Source organism: Podarcis filfolensis, assembly GCF_964270895.1.
Source record: "Podarcis filfolensis genome assembly, chromosome: 5".
Taxonomy (NCBI): Eukaryota; Metazoa; Chordata; class Lepidosauria; order Squamata; family Lacertidae; genus Podarcis; species Podarcis filfolensis.
In genome coordinates, this window is record NC_139608.1 from 61,909,599 (window position 1) to 61,934,909 (window position 25,311).

Consider the following 25,311-nt stretch of genomic DNA (forward strand, 5'->3'; position numbering starts at 1 on the left):
GCTCCAATGCGCGCCGCCGGCCGCTGGGCATGCGCTTGCCGCTCTGACCGGCTGCAGGGCATGCGCAGTGCCGGAGCGTGAAGGGGGACGCTTTCCCCGTCGCTGGGTCCGCTCGCTTCTCTCTGGAGAGAGAAAAACGCGTTTCTGAGGGTACGAGCAGCCGCCCACCCGCTTTTGCCGCCGCCGCCGGTCCTCTTGCGAGGCCTGGTGAAGGCCACGCCGCAGCTCGGTTGATTTCTGGGCCCGAAGGCTTCGGTGCGCAGATAGCTTACACGCCCCTCTTGTTTGGGGCCTGGCGCCGAGGTCCCCAACCTTGGTGTCCGTCGCCGGGGAGCCGGGGCTTCCTATGGAGTCTGTGGCGCCCCGTTTTCCCCCCACCTCGCTTCGGGGGGGGGAGCAGAAACCTGCCCCCCCCCCCGCCCCGTGGCAGGTTGGTCGGGCAGCTCTTCTTCCTCCAAGCTTCCAGCGAGACAGCTTCGTTCTCTTCCGCCAGATTTGCTTCCTGGAAAGTAGAGGTGCTTTACCGGGCGGCTGTTTAGGGGGGCTGAGAGGTTCAGCTCTATCTCCGCGCCTTGCAAAAAAAAAAAAAAAAAAAAGCTCACAAACCGACCAGCTGCTAATTCCTCTAAAACCCCCACCCACTCATTTCCACCTCCTCGAGTGCGTACACCTAAGACCAAGCAAACGGTGAGGGATGTTTGTTTGTCCAGTGCCCCAGTAGAGAGGGGCAAGGGTCTGGTTTTGGAAGCAAACTGGGTTTATTGGGACCCTCCCCCCGTTTACCTCCCTGCAGTCAGATCCCCCCCCCTCCTGTGCTCTCCTGTGTTCAAAGTAAGGTTGGTGTGATGGTATGGGGTTGGACTGTGGGGAGATAAGCGCTGGGTGAGGGTTCAGCTCTCCTCTTTGGCAACAAAAACTAGACTTTCTGCTCCCTTGCTTTATGTATGGCTGGTGAGCTACCACCATTGCATTGACGTGGGCCTTTGAGGGCTCTCAGCTCTGTGAGAGTTGGAGGAAGAGACTGGCACCGGGTTAACGGCGCGGTTCTCTCTCATTTGCTGCAGTGCTGCCCATTTTCTCTGCTGCCTCGCGCTCTTGTCCACTCCTGCTTTCACCATGGTTAAGAAGAATAGTATTCCCGCTGGGTAAGTATCCTATAAATATTACATGGAGAGAGAGGAAGGGGGCTCTGACAGCCCCACCTGTTCTCTCTTGCTGCAGCACCGTCTTTGCCATCTACCATAAGCTAAGGTAAGTATTTGCAGCAACATGAAGTCACAGCTTACCGTCCCCCAGGTAAGTATTTTATCCCACCGTGTTTGTGAATGCTCCTCGATCAGCCATAGATGGCTCCTGTTTCTTCTCTCTCGATCCTCAAATGTGTGCAAAGAGGAATTAATTGAAACTACGTTCTTTCAGTTCTGTGACATGGCAGAATAATACCACATCATCATGTTATAAATGTGGTTTTTATTAATTACATGACATGCAGAAACAGATGCTACTTGACTAAGCACGGGCTATTTACATAAGCCCAACTTTACCAAAGTGTTATTCAAATGTGGTTATTTTTAACTGTAGGATTGTCAGCATTGACTTGCATAATTGTCTAACAGTTATTAAACAATAATTGCTTTCCTTCATCACATTTAGCCCCTAAGGTCGCAGTTTTTCTCCACTTTTGTGACATGCCAAAATACCCCAGAACTCTCTTAAAATATAACACAACTTTTCTATGGAAAAGTGCTTTTAAAATGTAGAGATTAGTTTGATAAAGCTATCCAAATATCAAGATAAAATTGAAGTAATTCAGGAAGTGACATTAGAAAATTAAACATAGAAACAATATTGCTAAGCAGTATTATTTCTAAAGGAGTGTTGTTGAAGCAATTTGAAAGCAAAGTTTGTGGTTATGACATATTTTTTAGTTTGAATTGTTCTGCGTCTTCCTCTGTTGCCTCCTGGTCTTGTACACTCTTGTAACCTGGCATTAAATTACCAACATAAATTGAGTATTCATTTAACAGACAATTGAAACATGCATTGATTTTAATAAACAGATCAACTTGGTAGTCCAACCCTCAATAGAAGGATAACTTCGCTGGAATTATGCATTGAGAACAAAAGCTTAACATTGTAAGGAATTATTGGGAAGTTAGGTACCAATTAAAATAGTGCAAATAAAAGTGAACTGTAGTTGCAAGACTGGTACATTATCTTTTAGACTGGTAGCGTAGTAGAGCTTGATTTTTTGTCTAGAGGCCAATCGTCACAACTTCTTCGGTGTGTAGCTGCTAACCAGCAGGACTTCACCTCTTCCAGCTTGGTAACATACTATGAGAAGCGATGCATGACTATCACAATTGTGCACTGAACTAGGCACAGATAAGTTTTCAGAACTGAAGTTACTATACAATTGCAGCCGCACATTACAGCCTCTGTGCACTGAGCTGTCTGTGTTGTTGACAGTTATATTAGCCATCTTAGTATATGCTGCTAGATGGAATTCATTACTGGCTGAGTTTACTGGCAGCAGCTGTTCATTTAAGGAGCTGTTACACAACCTGCCATCTCTTATTTGTTCTTCTATGTCGTTGCTGTTCTCTATGCCTTCACAGTACACCCATACAAATACCAGCACTAGAGTTGTAGTACACACAGACTATAGCAGCCCAAATACTTCTTGGCTACTAGATCCTTGGTGAGGGGTATATGAAAAAAATCTGTGATAAATTGGTTGAAAGGATTATATAAAGAATGGACATTGGGCTGCTTTTGCTAAGAAGACAGTGCTGGGGGTTTTCAGTTTTTAAAAGGTTTCCATCTCGCCTCTCAGTGGAAGTTTCTAATGAAGGTAACACATTGATTTAAAATTGAACATTAACATAAAAGCAAAAACAACACCAATAAAGAGCATCAGTAAGAATAGAAGCAACATTTTAAAATAGGGAGAAGTATGGCTGTCCCCAGTGCCAAAAACGTGGTGAAGTCACACATCTGGGGCACACCAATGAAAAGGTCCTATCTCTGGTCCAAAGCCAGGTGTAAATGCATAAAGCAGAGATTGTATTTGATACAATAAGGGCAAGGGTAGTATACCTGATGCCACCATTGCTATCTTTTAGGCACCAGACAAAACATTTTGTATTTACTCAGGCATTTAAAAGAATTTTTCTATTCGAAATATGTCTATTGAGAATGAAGTTCAGTAGAACTTCCTCTTCAGTAAGAGAGTACTGTATAGGATTGCTGTATTATATGACTTAATTGTGCTTTTATCTGCTGCTGCTGCTGCTGCTGCTTTCTGTGTATGTTGTATTACTTGTTTTTATTTTTTGTACACTGATTTGAAATTATTGATGAAAAGAGGTGTATAAATATTTTAATTAAAGGGAAATCATGCAGAAATAGATTTACCTTCCCAATATGATTTGGTCCTACAGCATACAAGGCATATTTTAATGTAGAAAAAAATTACTGATAACTTCCACAGTAAGTTGAAGGTTCCAGTTTTTATGTCCTCCTTAATTGTACACTATAGCTGGACTATTTCAAATTGCACATTGTTATTCTATTTTATTTTGTGTTAATTGTTATACCTATAATGAATTTGCTAACAATATAGGTGAATATACATTATCCAAAGTGCTAATACACATTACTTGGAATGCATTGTCATTATAGACTTCAGGTATATTAACAATCTAATAAAAATTAATTAAGCAATTCAGATTGGTAAATATTTTCTATTTTCATATTAGGAAAAATACATTCAACTTAAACAGCTAAGTTATTTTAGGCAGCTAAATAATAAGGAATAGAAAGTGAGTGCAGTTAAATGTCTTTGTTTCCTATTGTAAGAAGGAACTATACTTCTGTATTAAAAATGTTATGTTACTTTGCAGTTATTCATAAGACACGTAGGCTAGCAAACATTTAAAAATCATTTTTTGTTAACGAAGTGCTTATTTACATAATTTCAGGTGCTTGCATGATCATTCTTTTAACAGGTGATAACATATTATCAATTTCAGTTTGCCTAAATAGAATAAAGACAGATTTCCCTTCCTTCTATTATTTTTTTTAATTGAGGAGGGCATTATAAGATAGCTCTTTACTCTGAGCTATTTGCTTAAGTGGTTCTCCTTTCATTCCTTATGATTTGAGGGACAGTTGAAATATTCTTCGCCTTGTGTATTTCTGTAACACGGTTTGAAGTATTAAATCAGATGTTAATTGGGGTCACTGCAAGTAGTCCTAAGTTTTTTTCCTATTATGAAAAAATAGCTTTTAACTCAGATGAGGAATTGTGTACAACCATTACAGCTGCTCTGTTGTGCTCCACAAAACTCAATTCCACCTTCACCCCTGTTGATTTTCTCCATCTGACAGTCAACTTTCCATAGGTACTGAGTATTCTCAGGCCTCATTGAGGGCTTTGCCACTTGGGATTCTTTTTTAAAAACATTTTTTATACATGCGTGAGGGCAAACCGTGGGGTTTCGCTGAACATGCTGGTATCCCTCTCTTTTTTTCTCATTAGTTCCATTTCTGCCATCACTTACTACCTGATCTCTTTGTTAGAGGAAGTGATGAGTGCAACTTAAGTCTGCATGAGATGGATTTCATTCCAAAGTTTTCACTGCATGAGTGCAATGAGGCAAGTCTCCCACTGTGATGGTATAGTGTTATTGCTGTAGAGTGCCTCACCAGCTCTCCAAAAATTGGGCTCCTTTGCCTCAGCTTAGCTTGCAAATGCACCTCTTCTTCTTTGGTGCGATACAATTGCAAGAAGGCCTTATAGCTCAGGAAACGGGAAGAAAGGTTTCTTCCTGTTTCCTGTGTTGTCTTGCAGTGGCATTGCACAAAAGAGAGAAAAGGCTGCTTTGGAATGTAAAACATTTGAAACTGTTGGGCTTTTCATCTCCATTATAGCATTGAGGTAGGAGGAAAGCCTTCTACCCTAGAGCTACAGTGCAAAGGAAGAATGCTGGAACCTTCACTCCTCCTCTGCTGGTCTGTCCCTATGCACCCCACTCTACTACATGTATGCTTGCCTCTATGGTGAACTGTATGCCCAGCATAGCTGAGTAGGAGAGCGTACACATGTTCTTTGGGCACACCCACTACTGCCATGCAGAACTTGGAGGGGTAGCAGCCCCTAGTGTGGCCCTCAGGGTGAAAAAGATTAGTCACTCCTGTTCTAATTGATCCTAGACTAATATAATATTAAGTAGGTTTTCACCTATTTAATGTGCAGCATAATTCTGACATTCAGTTTGATGCATGGCTCTCAGTGGCATGAAAGGCAGAAATCTTCAAGAAGATGAGACAACTCATGTTTAAAACTATCAATTATGTTCTCCCCTTAAGGCAGAGGTGTCCAAACTTCTTTCAAAGAGGGCCAGATTTGATGAAGTGAACATGCGTGAGTGAGTTTACCCCAAAGTTGTTGAGGGTTGTTGTTGTTTTTAGGATTTTACCCCAGGAAATAAACTGCCACAGGGGCCGGATTAAATAGAACGGCAGGCCGGATTAGGCCTCTTAGCCGGACTCTGGACATGTCTGCCTTAAGGGGTCATCCTCAATTCAGAGTAAATCTTGGCAGTTTGCCCAATCTAGTATTTAATCAGGAAATGATACTTGAGGAGATATCTCTTTTCCTCTTGCCAGATGCTTCCTTGTATAGCAAGGTAGCAACAACTAAAACAAAAAACTTCAGCTCTGCATGTCAGTTTTAAGATAATGGATGACAAGGACCTTCCTCACTTTCTTGGAGAATGCAAAGAGTCCATGACAGATGAAGGATTTTCAACGGGGGAGAGGGCTTTGGTTTTGGTTTATCTGAAACTGCCTCCATGTGGTGAGATGTTTTGTATGCATCACTTCACTATGAGGATCAGGCTCAACTATTTCATTTATCTCCATGTTCACAGAAGCTGGAATGTTTGGCATTGGTGTGGAGACAAAATGTGGTGGGAGTTGACCATCAAGGTGAGGCAGTACATATGAAATGGCTCACTGCATGAGGCTGTTGCTACCAAGGAAGCAATTTCAAGCAGTAATATTATGTGTGGCCGCTATAGTATGCCAAAAGGTAGCAGATACGTACTCGTTTTTGCCCAGGACATATTGAGTCAAATGTTTTTAAAAATTGGTTTCATTTTCAGCTTGGGTTCATGAGTATTGCCTCCTTCTCCCAGTATCTTAAAAATATATTTGGCAGCCTCTTCAACCATTTGAGGTGGTTCAGATATATTTACTGCAGGTTAATATCAAAAAGCCTTCTGCTTGGAATGCAACTACCATAAAATGAATATAGTAACAAAAATTAACATTCATAAATTTTAAACATGTTTAGTAATAAAAAAGACTTCATAGGATACTTGCATGCATACTTCTGAGGCAAGGTTCACTGATAAAAGAATCTTAAGACAAACCAATAAGTCTTTGAGTCTTGCTTTTATCAAATATCATACTGCTTGGTTAAAGCACAATTTAAATATTAACTCATTTCCTTGTTGGAAACTCAAGCTGCAAATTTGAATCGTAATCAGTGGTTTGGCACGCTGTTTGAATTCAGTAGTGCTTGCTGGATCCCAGTCCAGTTTGGGTAGATGGATAGCTATACAAACAGAGAATGAAAGCCTGTCCCTACGATAAGAGTTTAAGTGTTCAAAGATGGTAAGTATACTTTGGTCAGTGAACAAATGTGTTGCATCGCTATGTGGCAGCAGATAACGCTTGCTTATTTTATCTTCATTAAGTGGTTACATACGTAAACCTTGAAATTACTCCATACAATCTTTGAATTAATCTGAAAAAAGCCCCACAATCTTACTTTATTTGTATTTCAGACAAGCCAATATTTCTGACAATAAAATATAACAATTCTACCACCTCTGTGTCTCTTTATTTCACCTGTCAGCTATACTTTTTTATAAACTACTCTGAGGCAATTCATTTTGAGAATGGAAGCTGAAGCTCACACAGTAGAAAACATTTACTGAAATAAAGGAAATGTTTACCATTTTCCTTTAAAAAAAAAAAAGCTTAAGCAGTATATAAATTTTCTTTTTTAAAAAACAAAATTTTACTGAGTTGCTTTTTTGTTATGGATACCAAGCACTGTGTCTGAAAGAGTCCAAATGAGTACCTACTACAAAAGTGTTATAGTGTAGCCTTGGAGGGCCACTGTCCATCAGTGCAGACAGTAGTGAGTTATGTGAGCCAATGGTCCAACCTTGAATAAGACAGCTTCCAATATTTCTAACCTCTCTAGCCACATACATACACATTGAATGGATTGCTGCTTCTGCTATCATCAGCATCATTTTCAATATAGCTGTGGTTTGGATTGGCATACCACTAGCAACCGATGAGAACCTTTAAGCTATGGAAACAATCTGCCAAACTGTTGGAAGGTAACGTGGCGCTTTCTTTGTCAGCTGTAGTAAAAGCTGGCTAACAACATACAAAGCTGTCTTCTATTCAGCCTATTAATAATTTCATTATTGCATTTTTATCCTACCTTTCCTTCAAGGAGCTCAAGGTGGCTAGATGGTTCTCTCCCCATGTTATCCTCAAAGTGACCCTATGAGTTAGACTGGGACACAGTGACTGACCCAATCAGATCCACTTGGTGAGCTGCATGCTTGAGGTGGGGATTTGAACCCTAGTCTCCCAGGTCCTAGTCCAACACACTAACCCATATCATGCTTAAAGCAAAATAAATTTATTTTTGAAGCAAGTGCCACTAAGTACAACTTAGGAAATATGCACTATTGACAGTTAGACATAGCGATAAGTGTTCATACTTTGGGAGCATGTATATAAAGCAAGAAATACAGACTGTGCTATCCATTGCTACTATTGAGCAATACTCAATACTATTGAGTGTTGAATATGGGGGGCCTATATTTTATTCCCCCCCCCCATTATAATTGCTTCTTTCGAAGCATCTTGAAGTGATTTCGGAATACAATGAAAACTTGCATAAAACAATTGGATATCTGAAAACAATTTCAAATGCATACAGAAAACATTAGGGAGAGGAATATCCACTCAGAAAAATTGTTAAAAAGGAAAGTCTTCAAGAGCTGTTGAAAAGAGAGTACAGATGGCACCTGTTTGATATGTAGTAGGAGGGAGTTCTAAAGGGTAGGCGCCACCACATTGAAGCCCCAATCCTGACATGCAGAGCAGTTGTGATAAGATGGCCATTGCTGTATAAGGGATGAGAAGATCTTTATGTCAAAGCCTTAAGTGTTGTAGCACAGGTTATAGTTGCATTGCTTTATGCAGTAATGAGGAACCTTTTTCAGCCTAGTCCCCATTCCCTTTGAGGAGCATGCTTGTAACAGATGGGGCCAGAGGCAAACAATGAGCTTAGTCAGATTCAGAAGTGGACTGGGAATTGTGAAACTTAATTGTGTATAGTAAACTCCTTTCTATGCACTTTCACACCTCTGTCCATCCAGGCAACCAAGAACTATCAAGAGTTTAAAAACATTTCAGCCAGGCAAAAATACTTAAGGAAGGTTTGAAGCAGGACCAGTAAGAGGTGTGGCCAGGGGAGAGTTCTGTGGGCCAAGTAAATAGGTCTTAAGGGCTGCATTTAGCCCCTTGGGCTGAGGTTCCCCATCCATGAATTTATATTAAGCCTGCTCTTGCTTGCTCCGCATTCCTAAAACACTTCTTGCAGTTTTAAATTGATGTTGGAGGCTAATATGCCTTACACGTTCAACAAGAATGAGTTGAAGATTAAATACTGGTCTTGTATGCCTGCACATGCCCTTGTAGTCATACATGGGCTTATGAAAAGATGGACAGCTGAATCTTGTGATATTGCAAAATATGCAAATATGCTTTTTTATTTTGAGTAATTTTTCTACTATTACTCATGAGAGGATAGCCAATGAATTATTTAGGGTACTGAAGTCCTGAACCTGGTCCCTGGAAATGCTGCTCTTCTAAGATTCATCATGTATTGCATACACATTTTCAAAATTACCTTCACATAGATCCATGCTCAATACACATCATATGTATGTTTAATAAGCAGAATATACATATAGGGACAGGTTATGAAGGATGGAAGAGCATAGTTGTGAATCCCGATTTTTTAAAAGCAAACTAGAAGGCCTCTTGGCTGAGTTTTATGTTCAGTTGCATGCTGAATCCCCAATAATAGTGCAAGAGACAATGAATGTGACATGGCTAAGTGTCCAGGCAATAATGCTTTCTGCAGGATAGCTTCACTATCCATGCTTCTGTTTTCAAATCCCCACCCCATATCCTGCATTAGCACCCGCAAATGTGAAAAACGTTCCTCACAATATCCACAGTAAAAAGATGCCTACTTTGCACAAAGAAGTATGTGTGCTTCCCCTGTCCTTTTGATGCATATGGCATGCTGAGCCAAGATTTGGCTTAGCGTGTCCGAATCTGGCCTTGTGGTTAAGCTCTCTCCATGCTAACCGCAGACTGTAGCCAAGGTTTGCTCTTAGCCATGGTTTATTCTTAGCTGCAGCTCATAGTTTGCAGGGAAAGAGCTTGATCATGAGCTGGGGTTCAGATGACACGTTAAGCCAAACCTTGGTTTAGCTCAGCATGTTGTTGGTGTGAAAAAGACTTAAGAGGAGCAAAGCAGCTGTGAGCTCTGCTGCAGGAGCCTGCACATCCAGCAGTCCCCGTAAGCCATAGTTTGAGGCTACCTATGCAGCAACCTGGTTTGCACAACGTGGGAAGCCAAAGACTTCCATAGTAGCAAGAGATACTTTTCACCTACCTCTCACTTTGCCAGAGGCTTCCCATTACTTTTGCAAGTAAAATTTCTATTTTCTAGTTCCATAATAGGGTATCTCATATAAAATACAAAATAAAAGCCAAAATTAAATCTATGAGTCCCATGAGTTTTTATGCTTACTGTATGTGCTCAGTACACAACAGCCCCCTAATGTAACTGGCAACAGCATAGAAGCTGCTGCAGTATGGATGCGCCTCGTAAAGTTTTTAGGAAGTGATTGCAGACATTGCTGGAGCAATGGTTATTTCTCATATATCAGAGATGACGGCTTGGGATATAAACATGTTAAACCAGCTCACAATTGCTTCCTGCAAACTCTGCCAGAAATAGCATAGGAACAGCCACATCACAGTGACTCCCATTTTAAAAAATTGCTAAAGATGCATTCTAACTTGGAGCCTGCCAACCTCATTTCTAGTTCTATATGTTGCTGCATTAAGTAATGTATATTTTAGCTTTGCTTTCAAAAAGAAACTTTTGAAATGATACAGGTTTTTGTCTTGCTTCCAGTCCAGATTTGGACCTATGACAGGAGATGCATAGGGACAGTGTAGCCTTGTTGACCTTCCTGAATCTCACAATGGCATTCAATGCCATTAATCATATCAGTGTATTCTAGAGTACCTCTGTTTGGTTTGGGTGCTTTTTACATAGAAATGTCCTAAATAATTTAGTAGTAGTAGCAGCAGCAGTAATAGGTGCCCCATGGAATTAGTAGTAGTAATAGTAGTAACAAGTACTACTGTATAGCAAAATGTGCTATTTGGCAACAAAAAACTTGATTATCATCTCACAGTAATAGCAAGAGAAAATGGTTTCCTGTCTCACTACATATGTTAATTAACTCATCATCAGTATTGATTATGTTAACATTTGTCATGGTTTGGGGGAATGTTCACTCTGGTTTTTTTGCAGACATTCTAACCCTAATTTAATTGTCCTTTGTAAATTTTGAAATTTCATTTCTCTCTGATTTCACTGCTGATAATCCTCTTCCCACCTGCAGCTGAAGAGAGCATACATCTGATAAAGCAGACTCCTGCTCACAAAGGCTTATGCCCTCATAAATTTCTTAGTCTTTAAGGTGCCTCAAGATTCTTTTGTTATTTGTGCTTTGACAGACAAATTCAGCTGCCCTTCTAGAAACCTAATCAAAGATGAGCACATTTCTATAGGAGAATTTTGAGCTCTCTCCCATTAAAATCAATAGGGCAGGCTCAGGCTCTGAGATTTCAGTAAGCGTTACATGCTTACCTGTTTGGAATGGCATGACCAATGCTACAGTAACACTGGCCTGAGGATTACACGTACAGCACCAAGTACTGTATGGTTGAACCCTGAGTTTGGTCGGAGACAACAATATGTTGGGTAGGGGGAGGGAATCCAGAACCTCCTTCCCTTTCTTCCAGCATTAAAGAGTATCTGGATTCAGAACCAATATCAACTGCACCAAAACATATAATTGGTGCAGTATTCTGAAAGCAAGTTTCTGCTTTTTGTACATATCTCTGGATTGAAGTCCTTATGTTTTCTCTAAAACACTGTTGTCATAACCTGTATTTTTCCAATGCATACAGAATTAAATACAACCATATTTCACTTTTCTTAACAGATGGCGGAATGTATCACCAATTGGACAACCTATAGCAGGAACCCGGTTCATTCCTTTCAAAGCACCCATGAAAGGGGTACGTATAAAATTTTGCTTTCATACATTTATATTAATCACAAAGCATAACACATAAACTCAGGTATATTTTATTTAAGTGTTTAACTTATCTCCCTTTGGATAATCCCGTTCAGCACAATATCAGACAAGAGCAACAGAATAGTCTTTAAACTACAAGACTATTCTCTTTTAGTATTCTCCTATCCCTACTCTGTGTTTTGTATGTGGCTCAAGACTGTCATGGTTGTAGGGCAGGGTATTCTATTGTGTTCTGTGTATTGGCCCTTTGTCTCAAAAACCCTGTTTGCCGCTCAGTTGCGCCTGTGAGTTTTATTAACTGAGATTAAAAGAAAGAAAGCACTTTCTTTCCAGAACATACAAAGGTCAAACCTGTATGCTATGTGCACCTACATCACACATTTCCATATTTTTCAGTGGGTCACATGACACTTTTCCAGGAATCTCAATTTACACAGATTGAATTTTGTCTTGCTTACTCACTCCTTAAGGCTGAGGAAAAGGAAGGGGGTGATATGCAAATTGAACTTAAAAAAAGAAAGGTGAATAGGGGAGAGAATTTTCTTCCAATTGAGAAGTACTGTTTCTTAGCCTGTCTGTACTGGGTGGAGTTGCTTACAAGCTCAAGAATGGGAGGTTTGGTTTACTATCTGATAAACTATCTGACATTTACTATCTGATAAACAGCATTGTTACTCAAGATGATGCAAAGAGGTGTTTCGTGAAGGATGCTTCAAATGGTGAAACTGTAAGATGTTTACTCCACAATGATCTGCTCCACCTAGACGTTGCTTATCAGTTTCTTTCCAAAGAAGCAGGCAGAAGTTCCAGTAACTTCACTTGTTTAGGTTGTTGCAAAATACCACATGTTCAATTCAGGGCATTTGGGCTCTAAATTAGCATTATCCTTACAGCAGCCAAGACAGAAACCCCTTCAACAACCTTCTGTCTGAATTTCCATATTACCTATGCCTCCTGTTTAATTTTAGGTAAAGAATTTTTGTGCTTCAAAACTACCTGTTACTTTTGAATGCTTATGTTTCATTTCCTAATTCTCAGTTTTATGAGTCAGATTTTTCCATTTCCATGGGTACATTTCCTCATATATAATTACGTTTTTCTCCACCCTAGGAAATCAACCAGCGACTGACACCAACTCAAAAGTTCACTCCAAAAGATCTGATAGCTGCAATAAAAGCTCTAAATATAGAGCTTGGCTTAATTATAGATTTAACATATACAACAAGATACTATCATGTGAAGGTAAGAATAGTAAATTTGTATTTCCGAGTTTTGCTGCGTACTTTCTAATGCGGATCTTAAAACATACCAATTCTGTATGTGTTATGCAGCATTCAACAGTGGAGGAACTTGATGAGCTCTGAATGTCAATTATTTATTTATAGTTGCCATCGATGTGCACAGTGCTTTGCTTAGTGTAACAGGATTAGATCCATGCCCCTGAGGGCATTCAAAACCGCAGAGCCAGGGAAGAGAAGGAGAGGTAGGGAGAAAGAGCAAGAATGCATTTAGGCTTCATTACAATAGTATATTAGAATCAATGGGCTGGTTCACTTTAGTGGATTATAGTGTGACCAAGTTACATCAGACACTTAGACTGGTAGTGAGACATAGTGACAGAATTATGAGAGTAAGATTTGCCAATTTGAAACCAGGATCTTTCTGTTCAATGATTTTAATCAAATTATGAAATGCCTATCACAATGAAATTTCAAAAATGTTGGAAACGGAGAGAAGCAGTCTAATTATATTTTCAGCTGACATCTGTCTATGTTTTGGCGGATGATTATAATGATGCCATGACGCTCAAAGCTTTGAAACTGGATACTTAGCCACGTTACTATGTCATACGTTTAAAACTCTATAGGGCTTTCTCCAAATATGATCTCATGGGGCAGGTTTCCTGTCAGATCTTGTGCAATAAATAAATAAATTGCAGTGCAAGGAAGACAGATGACACAAAAGTGCTTGGAGCTGTTGCAGTCACATTCCCTTTCTGAGTTTGGGGATTTGTACCAACAGTAATTATGACTGATGCAAGAGCGTTTTGAAAAATGATTCACCAGACATAATTGTGCACTTTCAGCTCCTACAAAATGAACTTTATTCAGAGCCAATTTTTAAAAGTTGGATCAATCTTAGAGATATGCAGTGATTAAATTACAATGTTTTGCTACAAGTTTGTTCACCTTCTTGTTGATAGGATTTGCCTAAAAATGTGGTCTATAGGAAGCTTTATACTATTGGATTTGAAGTTCCAGATGATCCTACTATTCTACAATTCAAAAAATTGGTCAGAAAGTTCCTATGGGAAAATGCAGAAAATGGTAATTAGCAGCATTTTTCATTTTGTAAAACACTGACAGTATTTGTCCGTATATGTATAATTTACTAATTGCTGTTGGAATCTGTGTATAATTTACTAATTGCTGTTGGAATCTGTGAATACGGATTCACAGTTTTCCAATGTAACAAATCTGGAATTTTACAATGTTTCCATTTCCTCCCTTACTAACAGTGTATTTTTCAATAAGAAAAGTCAGAGACACTAAATACATGCATTTTACATATTGTGTAGTTTGCCCCAGTTTCAAATGAGGTTTGCTACACAGCATGAGACTGCTATTCAAGAAATACAAATACAAAGCCCTTTTGTGCATGCAAAGCTGTTTGTGTGTTTATTTGGATCTCGGCTATTGTGTAGAAACAATTCCCATTAAAAATGTGCATCCACATCATTGTCTCAGTCCAGAAAAGTCAATCCACATGCATTAACAGATTTCTGCATAGTGTGGCTCAGGCTGCAGGGAAAGCCTTGCATTCAGTTTTGGACCTGCAAAAGCAATTCTTCGGGTGGAATTCAATGTCACGCTCTTCCAAATGTTCCATCTGCACAAGCATTGCAGCTTGCCTTGCTGGATGGAATGATCATCCCTCTCCTCCCCTGCGTGCTGTTCTGTGAGTTCTCCTGATTCCCCCCCTCCAAACGTTTCCATGTGCTCTGGCACTCGTCACGGTGTCCCGTTGTGCCAGTAGTGGTTTAGTCATGCTGGCCACATGACCTGGAAAGCTGCCTGCGGACAAACGCCAGCTCCCTTGGCCTGAAAAAGTGAGATGAGCAGCACACCCCATAGTCGCCTTTGACTGGACTTAACCATCCAGGGGTCCTTTACCTTTTTTTACCTGATCCCCCCCACCATGCCAATTTCATGTGATGGGGTGGGCAGAAAGGTCCATGGCAGAAGGAGAAGTCCTTAGGTGAATTCTGCTCCATGTATAGTGCATGCAGACTACATAAGATGCCATCTCAGTCCTAACAGTACTAATTACTAGTTAAGCAGAAAAGGAGGGAGAAGTTGGCTCAAGACTGTCAGCTTTCAGAGTCTTCATCACATCTTAGAAGAGGTTTTGCAAGTGAAGCAGAGTGCAAATAGCCATTTGCCAAATTCATGGTTCTCTAAGTGGGAGCCAATACATTCAGCATTAAAGGATTAAAGATGCATTACTGGACCAGTTCTGTAAACAGCAAGAGTCTTTGCAAAACCTTTGTTTTATTGTGCACTTACTGTATTTTTATATTCACATTCTTTTATTTTCATTTTGCTTTTTAAATAGCAAAGCTCATAGGAGTACACTGTACTAATGGAATTAATAGAACGGGTTATCTTATCTGTAGGTAAGTATCATATAAAATATTAAACAGTTATTTTCACTAGAGTGATATGTTCTGCTTGGTGATCTGCATCTGTGCATATATTCCTTTAGATATCTTATTGACGTTGAAGGCTGGGATCCAGAAACAGCAATCCAAGGTATTTATGTGCGACTTGATCAAAAGTCAAGGTTCTGCATGCACTTTGTTGTTATATCAGTTGCCATAGCTGGGATCCAAAAGGCTGCCCCCCAAAAGCCACAATCATACTGAGACTTTTGCAACCTCATTTGTTTAGTTTTATGCAACTCAAAAAAACTTCTCCTGGAGGTCAAAGGAGCAGCAGGATGCTATACCAAATGCTATACCCAAAGTGCAAAATTACAATCTCTCCATATGTGCACAGAAAACTTTACACTTGTGTAAGGGAAAATAGAGCCTTCTTCATGTGATTTGGCTTATGTAATTTAGCTCATGATAATTCAGTCCTGGCACTGTCTGTAAAATGTCTGTAAATCGTTTTAATGTGTTATTTTGTGGAGTTCTCATTTGCATGATCACCGAGATGTGAACCATGCAGATACTGGATCCAGCAACTTCCACTGTCTCTGACTTCAGTATATATTTCTAGACATGTTAGAGACCACAGTGGTGTATCTAAGAACTCGAAGTTTCAGGTTTTTATTAAGTTGCTCATCAAATGGATAACTCTCATGCCTAGCGGAGTGGGGTGGGTGTAATAAGCTGTTTTTGTGAGAGTCCATGACATTGGTTAAATGAAATGACAAACCACAATTCATTGTTACGAGAATGAGCCTTTCTGATCCTTGGGCTCATATATTCACTTTACCTTCTACTTTGTACATGAGGAATAGGTCAAAAACCTCTGCTTCAGTAGTCATCAGATGCCCCTGTTACATCAAAAGTAGGGAACTGCAGTTTGTTCCAGCTGTGGTTTTCTGAAGATCCCAAACAACTGCAGTTAGTTAAAAAGAAGGATGATCCTTCTTTATAAGAGTTTAAGCCTAATTAGTTTTAAGTAACCACAGTTAAAACAAACCACAGTTCCTTGAGTGTGAATGAAACAGGGAACTATGGTTAATGCTAAAGCAGAAGTTTTCAATTTTCTTATGCAAGTGATGGAGAAGAGGTAAGGATGAGGGTGGAGTATGTGAACCAGAGCTCCTGCTTGTCCATCTTCATAATGACAAACCATATATTGCAGCTGGGCACAGTTTATTTTTTCAAAGATTGAAAATATTCTGCTTATAGCTGCAGTGGCAAATAGCACCCAATAGACCAGTGCAGTGTAGTAACACTAGCTCTCTGAGAACCGTGCTTGATCACAGTTAAATTAGAACCCTGGTTAACCTTAACAGCAGTTAATATTGGGGTCAATTAACTGCTTTATTGTGGTTAAAGAAGGAAGGAAGGAAGAATTTGTCTTAGTAAGAAGAGGCGCTGCGATGAGTTTATCTCTTGATTTGTTAATCACAGTTTATTTTGTTTTTTGTTTATTATTTGCATTTGTCTGTCACCTCATAATACAAGTTCTCTAGGCCAGAGGTAGGCAGAAGGTAGTTTGTGATCTACTAGTATATTTTTAAGTTATTCAGATCCACAAGCGTTTCTGGGTTTTACCCAACACGGCTGTGGCACCAGCAGAACAAGCTTCTGGCAGCACAGCATGACTTTCCCTTCCTCTTCTCCCACCTGCAGCTGCCATGCACCCTCAGACTCTGGACCAGATGTTTAGGGAACCCTCTGGAGCATATTTTGGAGGCATGATGGGAGATGCATAGGGGATGACAGGAGGGGAAATGCCTGTTGCACAAGTGGAAATGTGTTTGCACCCTCTGACTCCCAGTTTTTTAACAATGCCATCAACAAAACAAATTTTGCCACCTAAATTAGGCTGCAGAAGTGTAGAAAGCTAACCAGGAGGTAATTTTTGTGTGAAAGTGCTGTGATCTAATTTCACTTCTGATACTGGCAACAACTTCCTAGGTTCAGAATATGCTCAGAGGCACCCTGTTCTTTAATTCTAACTCTGTGTCTTTGCACATGAGTCTGGTTGTTAGAACCTGGGGCTCTAGTAAAAAATGAATTAGATCTAAGATGTCTTCCCCCTCACACACCACAATTCTAGGCAACAGTTTATAGAACAAATAATATGTCAACACCAGCCTGATGCAGTTATTATCGTGTTGTGTTGTGTTGATTATCATGTTGTGTTGTGTTGTGTTGTGTTGTGCTGTGCTGTGCTGTGCTGTGCTGTGCTGTGCTGTGTTGTTTTAAAACAACATTATTCATGTTGATGAAACCAAATAAGTTGGGGGAGGGATCCACACTTCAGAGTGACGTTGCAGTCTCCTTCTGGACTACCTTCCCGGATCCCCAGTCAACTCCTACATAGAGGCTGTGAGACAATCTAGCAGGGTTCCTACAATTTAGCACAAGAGGAAGGGAGGAAGGAAGGACTAGATGACTCAGAAAGCAGCAGGGAGAACAATAGTCCCAGCAAACTCCAGCCATATCTTTAAATAGCAATGGGCCAAGCCAGCCAAGCCCAAGGTCAGGTGAAGGCAGAGGACAAAGAAAATCAGGACCTTGGATAGCTCCAAGCAACCCTGCTCTGCTAAAGCTCTCTACTACATAAGGTAGCTATGAGAAAATATAATACTAGCAGGGAGAAAGCTAAGTGAAGATTTATATTGGCTGACAGGACCTGTAATGTGGCTGTGCCTCCCTGGAGGAGCAGTCTGGGTTGTTAAAGGGCCTTGTTTGATTTTGTAGTGTTTGACATCTGCTAACCTGAGGAGGAGATCCAGCAGGGGACTCATCAGCTGAGTCCAAGGATGGTGACAGGGCTGTGTCCTCTGACCAGTAAAACTGATGGTTCTTCCTCTCACTGCTCCCCTACCCGTGGAGGAAGGGAACCTCAACCTCATCCTCTACCATGCACTGCAAGGTTCCAAGCTTGGGGGGGTCATAACACTGCGATGCATTCTCTCAACCAACATGCTAGCAAGGTGGTAGCTGCATTCCTATCTAGGGGAGAACTGTTTAAAAGTGATGAACAGAATGCTGTGTCCTCAATGTGAAACATGATGGCTCTATAAATATCTAAGGAAGGTCACTCCCAGTCAGAGGGTGCCTGCTGTGACTTGACTTTGTCTGCCTTGGCCAGACTTTGCTGCTTGATCTGACCTTTCCCATTGTGAGCTTGCCTTTATCAAATAGTACCTGCTTTACACCCAAGCCTCAAGCTCCTATGGAAGCCAGAGGAAATAGCTCCTCACTCAGTCACTGAGGAATCAACTTCAGTGGCTTTTTGTGACAGAGCACGTCAGAACTGAATTGCATGCAGCCATCTCTGCTATCACTGGACATTACAAAATTAACATCTTTGCATCCTCTGATGGGGAACTTTGGCAAATGGGCTCTCCAGGGAGTTGTTGATCTACCCAGAGATGCACTGCTTTTCAAAATCCCCAATCTAGATGGCCTCCTGCACTCAAGGAAAGAAATTCTGTGCTCACCTGTGACTCTTTGTTATTTTAAAGTAAAGGAGATTAGCTAGGCCCCATTGTTCACGCTGCTTCCCTGGGAGAGAATAGCTCCTTCATTTCCCCCCAGCTTGGCTGTTTGTGCTCCTATCCCCTTCCCATCTCCTCAAAGCAAGTATCATATCCATAGGGGATCTCATCAAAGATCTAAAATGATCCTTGAACCATCTACCTTTGCCTTGGGATCAGGAGGGGGGGTAGGGGTGGACCTGCAACCTCTAGAAGGAGACTGCATCCTTTTCCCCAAGGCGTGGAAATTTCCCCAACTTAGCTGGCCTCCTTCACTTGAGAAGAACAGAAATGCCCATGGTAAGTATAACAGAATTTGTTCCTAGAACAGAAATGCACTGCAGTTTTTGAACCCCTATCAACAGTTCCCCCCACTGTTCACAAAATGGTATTCCACACAACTAATGTTCGCAAAATCTGTTTAGCTTTTGGGGAGGCTCGTGGTCACCATATTGATGGGAAAATATACCTGGCAGATCTCAAAACACAACCAATGAGAAGGTAAGTAAATACATAGTTTTTCATTGCTAAATACATTCCATTTCTGTTATTGGAGATTCTATACAAGTTCAGTGTTTCCTTCTTCAGACTTTGATTGTGATAACAAATGTTACTTTTGTCATGGATTCTGCTCCATATTGATTCAGAGCAGACCTCAGTGTATGGTTAGCAAAGTAAAAACTTTAACACAATGCAGGGTTCCCAAAAAAGAGACCAGAGGCAATCAAGTTCATCCATCAGAGCTTTTTACTACTGAAGGCAAATGAGCTTTATGGTCACAAATCCATAAATTTCAGGATTATCACAGACCATAAGAAATCCAGTTGCAGCAGACTTAATTTAAGCTTACAATATGACTAAAACCTCAACACTTAAGCACAGTGCTTTTTTTCTGCGTGGACACAGGGGTACACCTACCCCTAAACATTTTGTGAATCTTAAGTTTGGCCTCATTGAGGGGCAGTGTTTCAATATGAGTAGGAAAATGAGAGTACCCCTAAACATTTTTTTAGGGGGGGGGAAACACTGCTTAAGCATACTATGTACAGAGCAGAAGAAAAGAGACAGGAAGTGAAGAAGAACAGAGGAAAGAAATAGGCTCCTTCTGGCCTATTATTATTATTATCAGCATGACCTTGACAGAAAGAGATAACAGAACCCATTTAAACCAGCTGTTCATCTTCTCTGAAGGAATTACCCAAACATCAGGAACCTTCTGCTTGTTTCTATGCAGAATAGAAGCTTCCTTGTTAGCTAGAAACTTCCAGCTTGCATCACACAGAGAAGCTTCCAGAATCAATAGAAGCTTCCTTCTTGACTCAATAGAATAGGAAGTATCTCTACATTTAGTTTAAACTGATAATTTCTGTACAAAAAAAAAATGCAAACCTGACAACTTTTTTGTTCACTTCCTGAATATAGACTAAACTGATAAACTGATAAGTAAAGAGTAACATATCCTAATATGAAATCTGGTGTCCTACAGGCTGATTAAGCACATCTGTCCCTTGCTTATAAAAATACAACTGTACAGCAAGAGCTAGCATTGTGGAAGTATAAACATATATTTACATACAGGTGTGAAACCGATAAATATGGTTGAAAACTTCCTCCTTTCTTCATTATAATGTTGCTTTGTATTTTTCCATCAGTAACTTCAGCAAACAATTAATACATTCTGTTTTGACATTTTCTAGCAATCTTGGAATGAATTTATGGGATACTGATGGAGATACTGCACTGCCACCAAATAGTATTGATGGACATATTGATGGATTCCCAAATGAAGAATATCCTAGGTAACCTGCAGAAATTCATTTTTCTTAAGTAGAAAGTAGAAGTATGAAAAATATTGTCAGAACAATGAAATCTGTATAGTTCTATTGTAATGCTTACAATTAAGCCATAATTTAATGATAATTAGGTTTTAAATTGCAGAAAGTGCAGTAAAGGTCAAAATAATTCCACTCAAGGATTTCTTCTATAATGAAAACTGACATGCAAACATTAAAACTATGACCAAAAATATAAATTGTAAGTGTGATACTTTTAAGAGATGAGATATTTCTTTACACTTTGGTTTTATCTGCTGATTTCAATACTTGCCTTTCTTAAAATGAGAACCCTTTCCTTAACAGGCCTGGGAAAAGAGTAAGAGTTTTTGACTATGGCCACAATGAATTACCAGAACAGGTTCAATTGAGAGAGTTCGATTTCATTAACAAAGGTCCAGGACAACGACGAAAACCGTATCATGATCACCAATTTCAAGATGATTTGGAGCCACTAGTACAAATAAGTCAAAGGCATTTCCCTGACCGCCAATATTATGATGATGACTATCAAGAAGAAATGCGCCTGATGGATTTAAGGGGCTCAGAACATAGGCTGAGTCCTTTCCATGATCAGTTTTCTGACGACTTTCCAGGAAGGGCATCACCAGAAGATCTTAGTAATGTGGGTCATGATCAGAGGCAAATACATTTTCCTGACATCCCTGTTCTCAGAAGTATGCTGCTAGATACGGAGGTTGAGGAGGGCCATGTGGAAAGGCGGAGACCATTTTATGAACCGCAGTCTAATGATGGCTTTCAACCACACGTGCAGTTAAAAGACCTAACGTTCCACAAGAGATCTCTGCAAAGAATTAGACGTCTTCATGACTGTCCCCCTCATGATGATATGCAGCCACCAGTAGGAGACTTTGAGTTTGTTAGTAGGGGCCATGGACAAAGAATGGCACCTTTCCCCGACCACCAGTATCACATTGATGACTTACAAAGAGAGGTGCCACTAGAAGATTTTGATGATAGAGATTCTGGATCAAGATGTAGACGTTTTCATGGTGATCAGTCTTACAGTGATATCGCTGAGGAAACACAACTGAAAGGTTTTCGAAATAGGGGACCTTTTAATGACCACATGCCCCAAGATGATGTGCCATGTGAAGGATATTTAGAAAGGTAAGAATTACCCTACTAGCTCAGAGTATACATCTCTCTAGATCAGTTTCCTGTGTTTGACAGTAGCTGCTATTAACTAATACAACGGAAGAACAGTACAAAGCAGTTAGGAAGACTCCTTTTCCGTTTATGTACTGCTAGATTTAAGATTTCAGAGGTCAAGGAGCCTGATATCCTGGCTATTTTTGATATTCCCATCTACAATGGAATTCTGTAACCTAGCCAGATTAGCAAATTATAGTTTTGATAATTTATTGTATTTATGGAATTGAGAACACGAATACTGGTGAAAATTATCAAGTTTCAAATACTGTTTTTTTCTTTAAGCTCCATATACAATTAACTTTCTGACTGTATAAACTTCATATTCCATATATTTTTAATGTTATGCCAATTATTATATATATTATTTATACTCAGATTGCTTCTTACTTTCCACTATTTTAATATGTCCGTTTTGCTCCTTATAGAGGTCATCCTTTTCTTTCTCATGAGCACTTCACAGAATCTCCTTTACTTCACAGAGAAAATGATTATAATAGAGATTGCAGGTAAAGGCATTGTCATGGCATTTATGCAGAGCATGTCACTGGTTCACATTCAAAAATATAAACTAAAAGATTGACATTTTCTAATAATACACATACTCCTGCTTTGTTTTTGCAACAAGACAGTTTCCTGTGGACATAATACATCCTTTCATAGAATTACTTCATTCTTGAGGAACTCAGCTTTGAAAATAAAGATTTTTCTTTAGAGGCTGGAGCAGGTACAACTTTTGGTTCCCTCTTAGCTATAATTAGGAGCAGTCTCTGAAATCACACCCTACATCTCCTCCACCCTCTTCTCAGTTCCTTTCTCCCACCGTGGCTGCGGTTAAGTGACACAGCAGCACAAACTAATTCATCGGTTCCAGTTTAAAAAGGATTTTGATCAAGATCAAACTCTGGCTTCAAATTATGCTTAACTGGAAATCCTGGTTAGAATTAGCTGTGGTTGGGGGTCAGTTCTAATGTGTCCCTTTTGTAGTTAAGGTATTGGAGTAGTATGTGCATCCAACAGAGGAGGGTTTGGAGAGAATCCTGCAGCTGGTTTCCTAGTATCTTAACTGTGGGTAGGAGAGAGGTAGCACTGTGGCTCCAGATAACATTAATTTTACTAGGTATAATTGGACTCAGAATTGTAGCTCTAAAGAAGTTTTCATTTATTTCTTTTTAATGATGCCCTCTTAGAATTTGGATGGCTTATCAAGATCAAGTGGCAGTGAAAGCAATATAGTTCCAAAAGTCGTATGGCTTTAAAGGAAATCACATCATCACATCAAATGAGGCCTTAGTAGAGAAGGCCTGAAGTCACTGATCCTTAGGGTATATATCTGATCAGTGTGGTGTGGATTCATGCTGCTGACCACAAACCTGTTTCTCTGCCTGTGTGATATATAACATGTAAAGTAAAGGTAAAGGGACCCCTGACCATTAGATCCAGTCGTGACCGACTCTGGGGTTGCGGCACTCATCTCGCTTTATTGGCCGAGGGAGCCGGCGTACAGCTTCTGGGTCATGTGGCCAGCATGACTAAGCCGCTTCTGGTGAACCAGAGCAGGGCACGGAAATGCCGTTTACCTTCCCACCTATTTATCTACTTGCACTTAGATGTGCTTTCGAACTGCTAGGTTGGCAGGAGCAGGGACAGCAACAGGAGGTCACCCCGTCGCGGGGATTCGAACCGCCAACCTTCTGATCGGCAAGTCCTGGGCTCTGTGGTTTAACCCACAGCGCCACCCACGTCCCTGTATATTATAACATGTAACCTACCGTATATTATTATTTATACAGCAGGGAGTCAGGAAGTAACCATTTTCGATTGCAACAATTCATTATAAGCTAAAGTAATTTACACGGGGATGAAGCAGCAAAATAGTTAAGTATTTGTGGATATTCCTGTTAGGACAATGTGTTTGATCATATTCTTAGGAAGATATTTGACAGTCTCAGCGGAAGACAGAAGGGGAAGCAATAAAGGGGGGGAAATCCTAACCCAGTCCGGTGGGGCTGAACAGACTGGCAGGGCCACCACTACATCTGCAGCCCTGCCATTCATGGTGGCCGGGACAGAAAGTAGGGGCAGGCAGATCTCTGCATCGACCTGCCCTCAGAGCTCTCTTCTTTGGGGCTATTTACCAGTGGGGTGGGGATCCCACCGGTAGGCCTCACATCTGCCTGTTTGGCAGGCAAAAAGAGAAGGTCTGCACTGACATTGTGATGCTGGCATCACTCCACAGGTAGCGGGAGGCTGTTGGAGCAATATCCCCACTCGGTCCAACGAACCACACCTCCAGACCAGCACAAAGAGGCTTTAGATTGCTCTGTATCACACTTCAAAACACTAATGCTGTATTATGTCACCACAGTCCAAAATTGTGGGGTGGATATACACAAGGGTCTCAGCATGCACGAGACTTCTTGTTCTCACATAGCATGATCATCTCACTGTGTGCGTGGATCATATTTCAGAAGAGACCCCTGAAATCTCTTCTTGAGTAGAGGCTGAGCCTTGTGTGCAGGTATGAATCTCCCTATGCATTGGGACCTATACTGGTAACATTTTTCCAGTGAAATGTATTGAAACTAAAAAGCTTTTAGGAGGGAATTTCGTTATCATCACTTGGAGGTGTACACCTTTTACATTTTTAATTTGACAGGTTCCTTTCCAAAGAAAGGAAGTATTCAGGAAAATAATGCTTATTACTTATGTTTCAATGAGCAATTCATAGATCTTTTTGTAAAGTGCAACCTTTTATGCTTGTCTCTCCTGTCTTTGATGACTGCCTGATCAGTTGAAGAAGTTTACAATTAATAATTGTTTTCACATTATAGACCTGATTGCCCTGAAGATTACAGGAGAAGCCGCCCTTCTAATGATGAAATTAACAAAGGAAGAAAAACCAGATTTGCACCATATCCCTCACAGCCAGTACATAACTCTTCATCCGTGCAACAGAAAGTTAGTTCAGTTTCAGTGGACCATGGAAGGGAACTTCAACATAAAATTACAAGGGAGACAGAGCAAAGGCAAAGATTGCCTGTAGTAACAATTGATTACAATTATGGTTTGCCTTTAGACTATGCATCTGAAGACGAAGATAGATCACACTATGATTTACCTCCAAAACAGCACCAGATTTGGAAATGAGCCAAGTATGTGTGGCCATGCATGTTTACCCATTATCCCTTGTGTGGGGACCAAACCTTTTCTCAAACTGAAGAAGCATATCTTTAAAAATTACAGCACTTGTATCAGTAGTAAGACTAGTTTCCACAAATGTTTGGGGTTTTTTACATGTAGATAGTGGTACATTTGTTATGTGTATGTGGAGACAAATGTCCAATTTCTGTAAAATAAAATAGTGGTTACCTATAGTGAAATTGGAAGACCGCAGCTTACAGCACCACAGAAGCTGTGTTCTTCTCACTTCCCCTATTTTGAAATGTATATATATTGCTTCAACTTACGAAATGTGTAATAAAATAATTTAAAGACAAAGACTGCTCTCAATAAACTTTTACTATGAATTTGAAAGGAAATAAATTGCAAAATATGAA

The 25,311-nt window shown here is 40.3% G+C and overlaps 2 protein-coding genes across 5 annotated transcripts in view; one reads left to right on the forward strand and one right to left on the reverse strand.

Moving 5' to 3' along the window:
* Window positions 1-687, reverse strand: part of CC2D2B (coiled-coil and C2 domain containing 2B) — a 39,961-nt gene extending 39,274 nt beyond the window's left edge. The window contains exon 1 of the mRNA XM_083616121.1: window positions 169-687. The gene's annotated coding sequence lies outside the window, so the exon portion shown is untranslated. The remainder of the gene's footprint in view (window positions 1-168) is intronic.
* LOC310763651 (uncharacterized protein) lies at window positions 11-25,252 on the forward strand. 4 transcript variants are annotated; one of them, XM_083616178.1, is made up of 13 exons: window positions 62-150; window positions 1,065-1,145; window positions 5,937-5,994; window positions 11,421-11,496; window positions 12,627-12,758; window positions 13,720-13,843; window positions 15,132-15,192; window positions 15,282-15,328; window positions 19,172-19,247; window positions 20,444-20,545; window positions 20,885-21,709; window positions 22,180-22,260; window positions 24,586-25,252. In XM_083616178.1, the coding sequence occupies exons 4-13, from the start codon at window positions 11,488-11,490 to the stop codon at window positions 24,899-24,901; spliced, it is 1,773 nt and encodes a 590-aa protein (XP_083472304.1). In that variant the 5' UTR covers window positions 62-150; window positions 1,065-1,145; window positions 5,937-5,994; window positions 11,421-11,487; the 3' UTR covers window positions 24,902-25,252. The 4 variants fall into 4 exon arrangements, with proteins under 4 accessions (XP_083472302.1, XP_083472303.1, XP_083472305.1 ...); XM_083616176.1 differs by lacking the exon at window positions 5,937-5,994 and having other exon boundaries at window positions 11-150; XM_083616177.1 differs by lacking the exons at window positions 5,937-5,994; window positions 22,180-22,260 and having other exon boundaries at window positions 16-150.
* The last annotated feature ends 59 nt before the right edge of the window (window positions 25,253-25,311 follow it).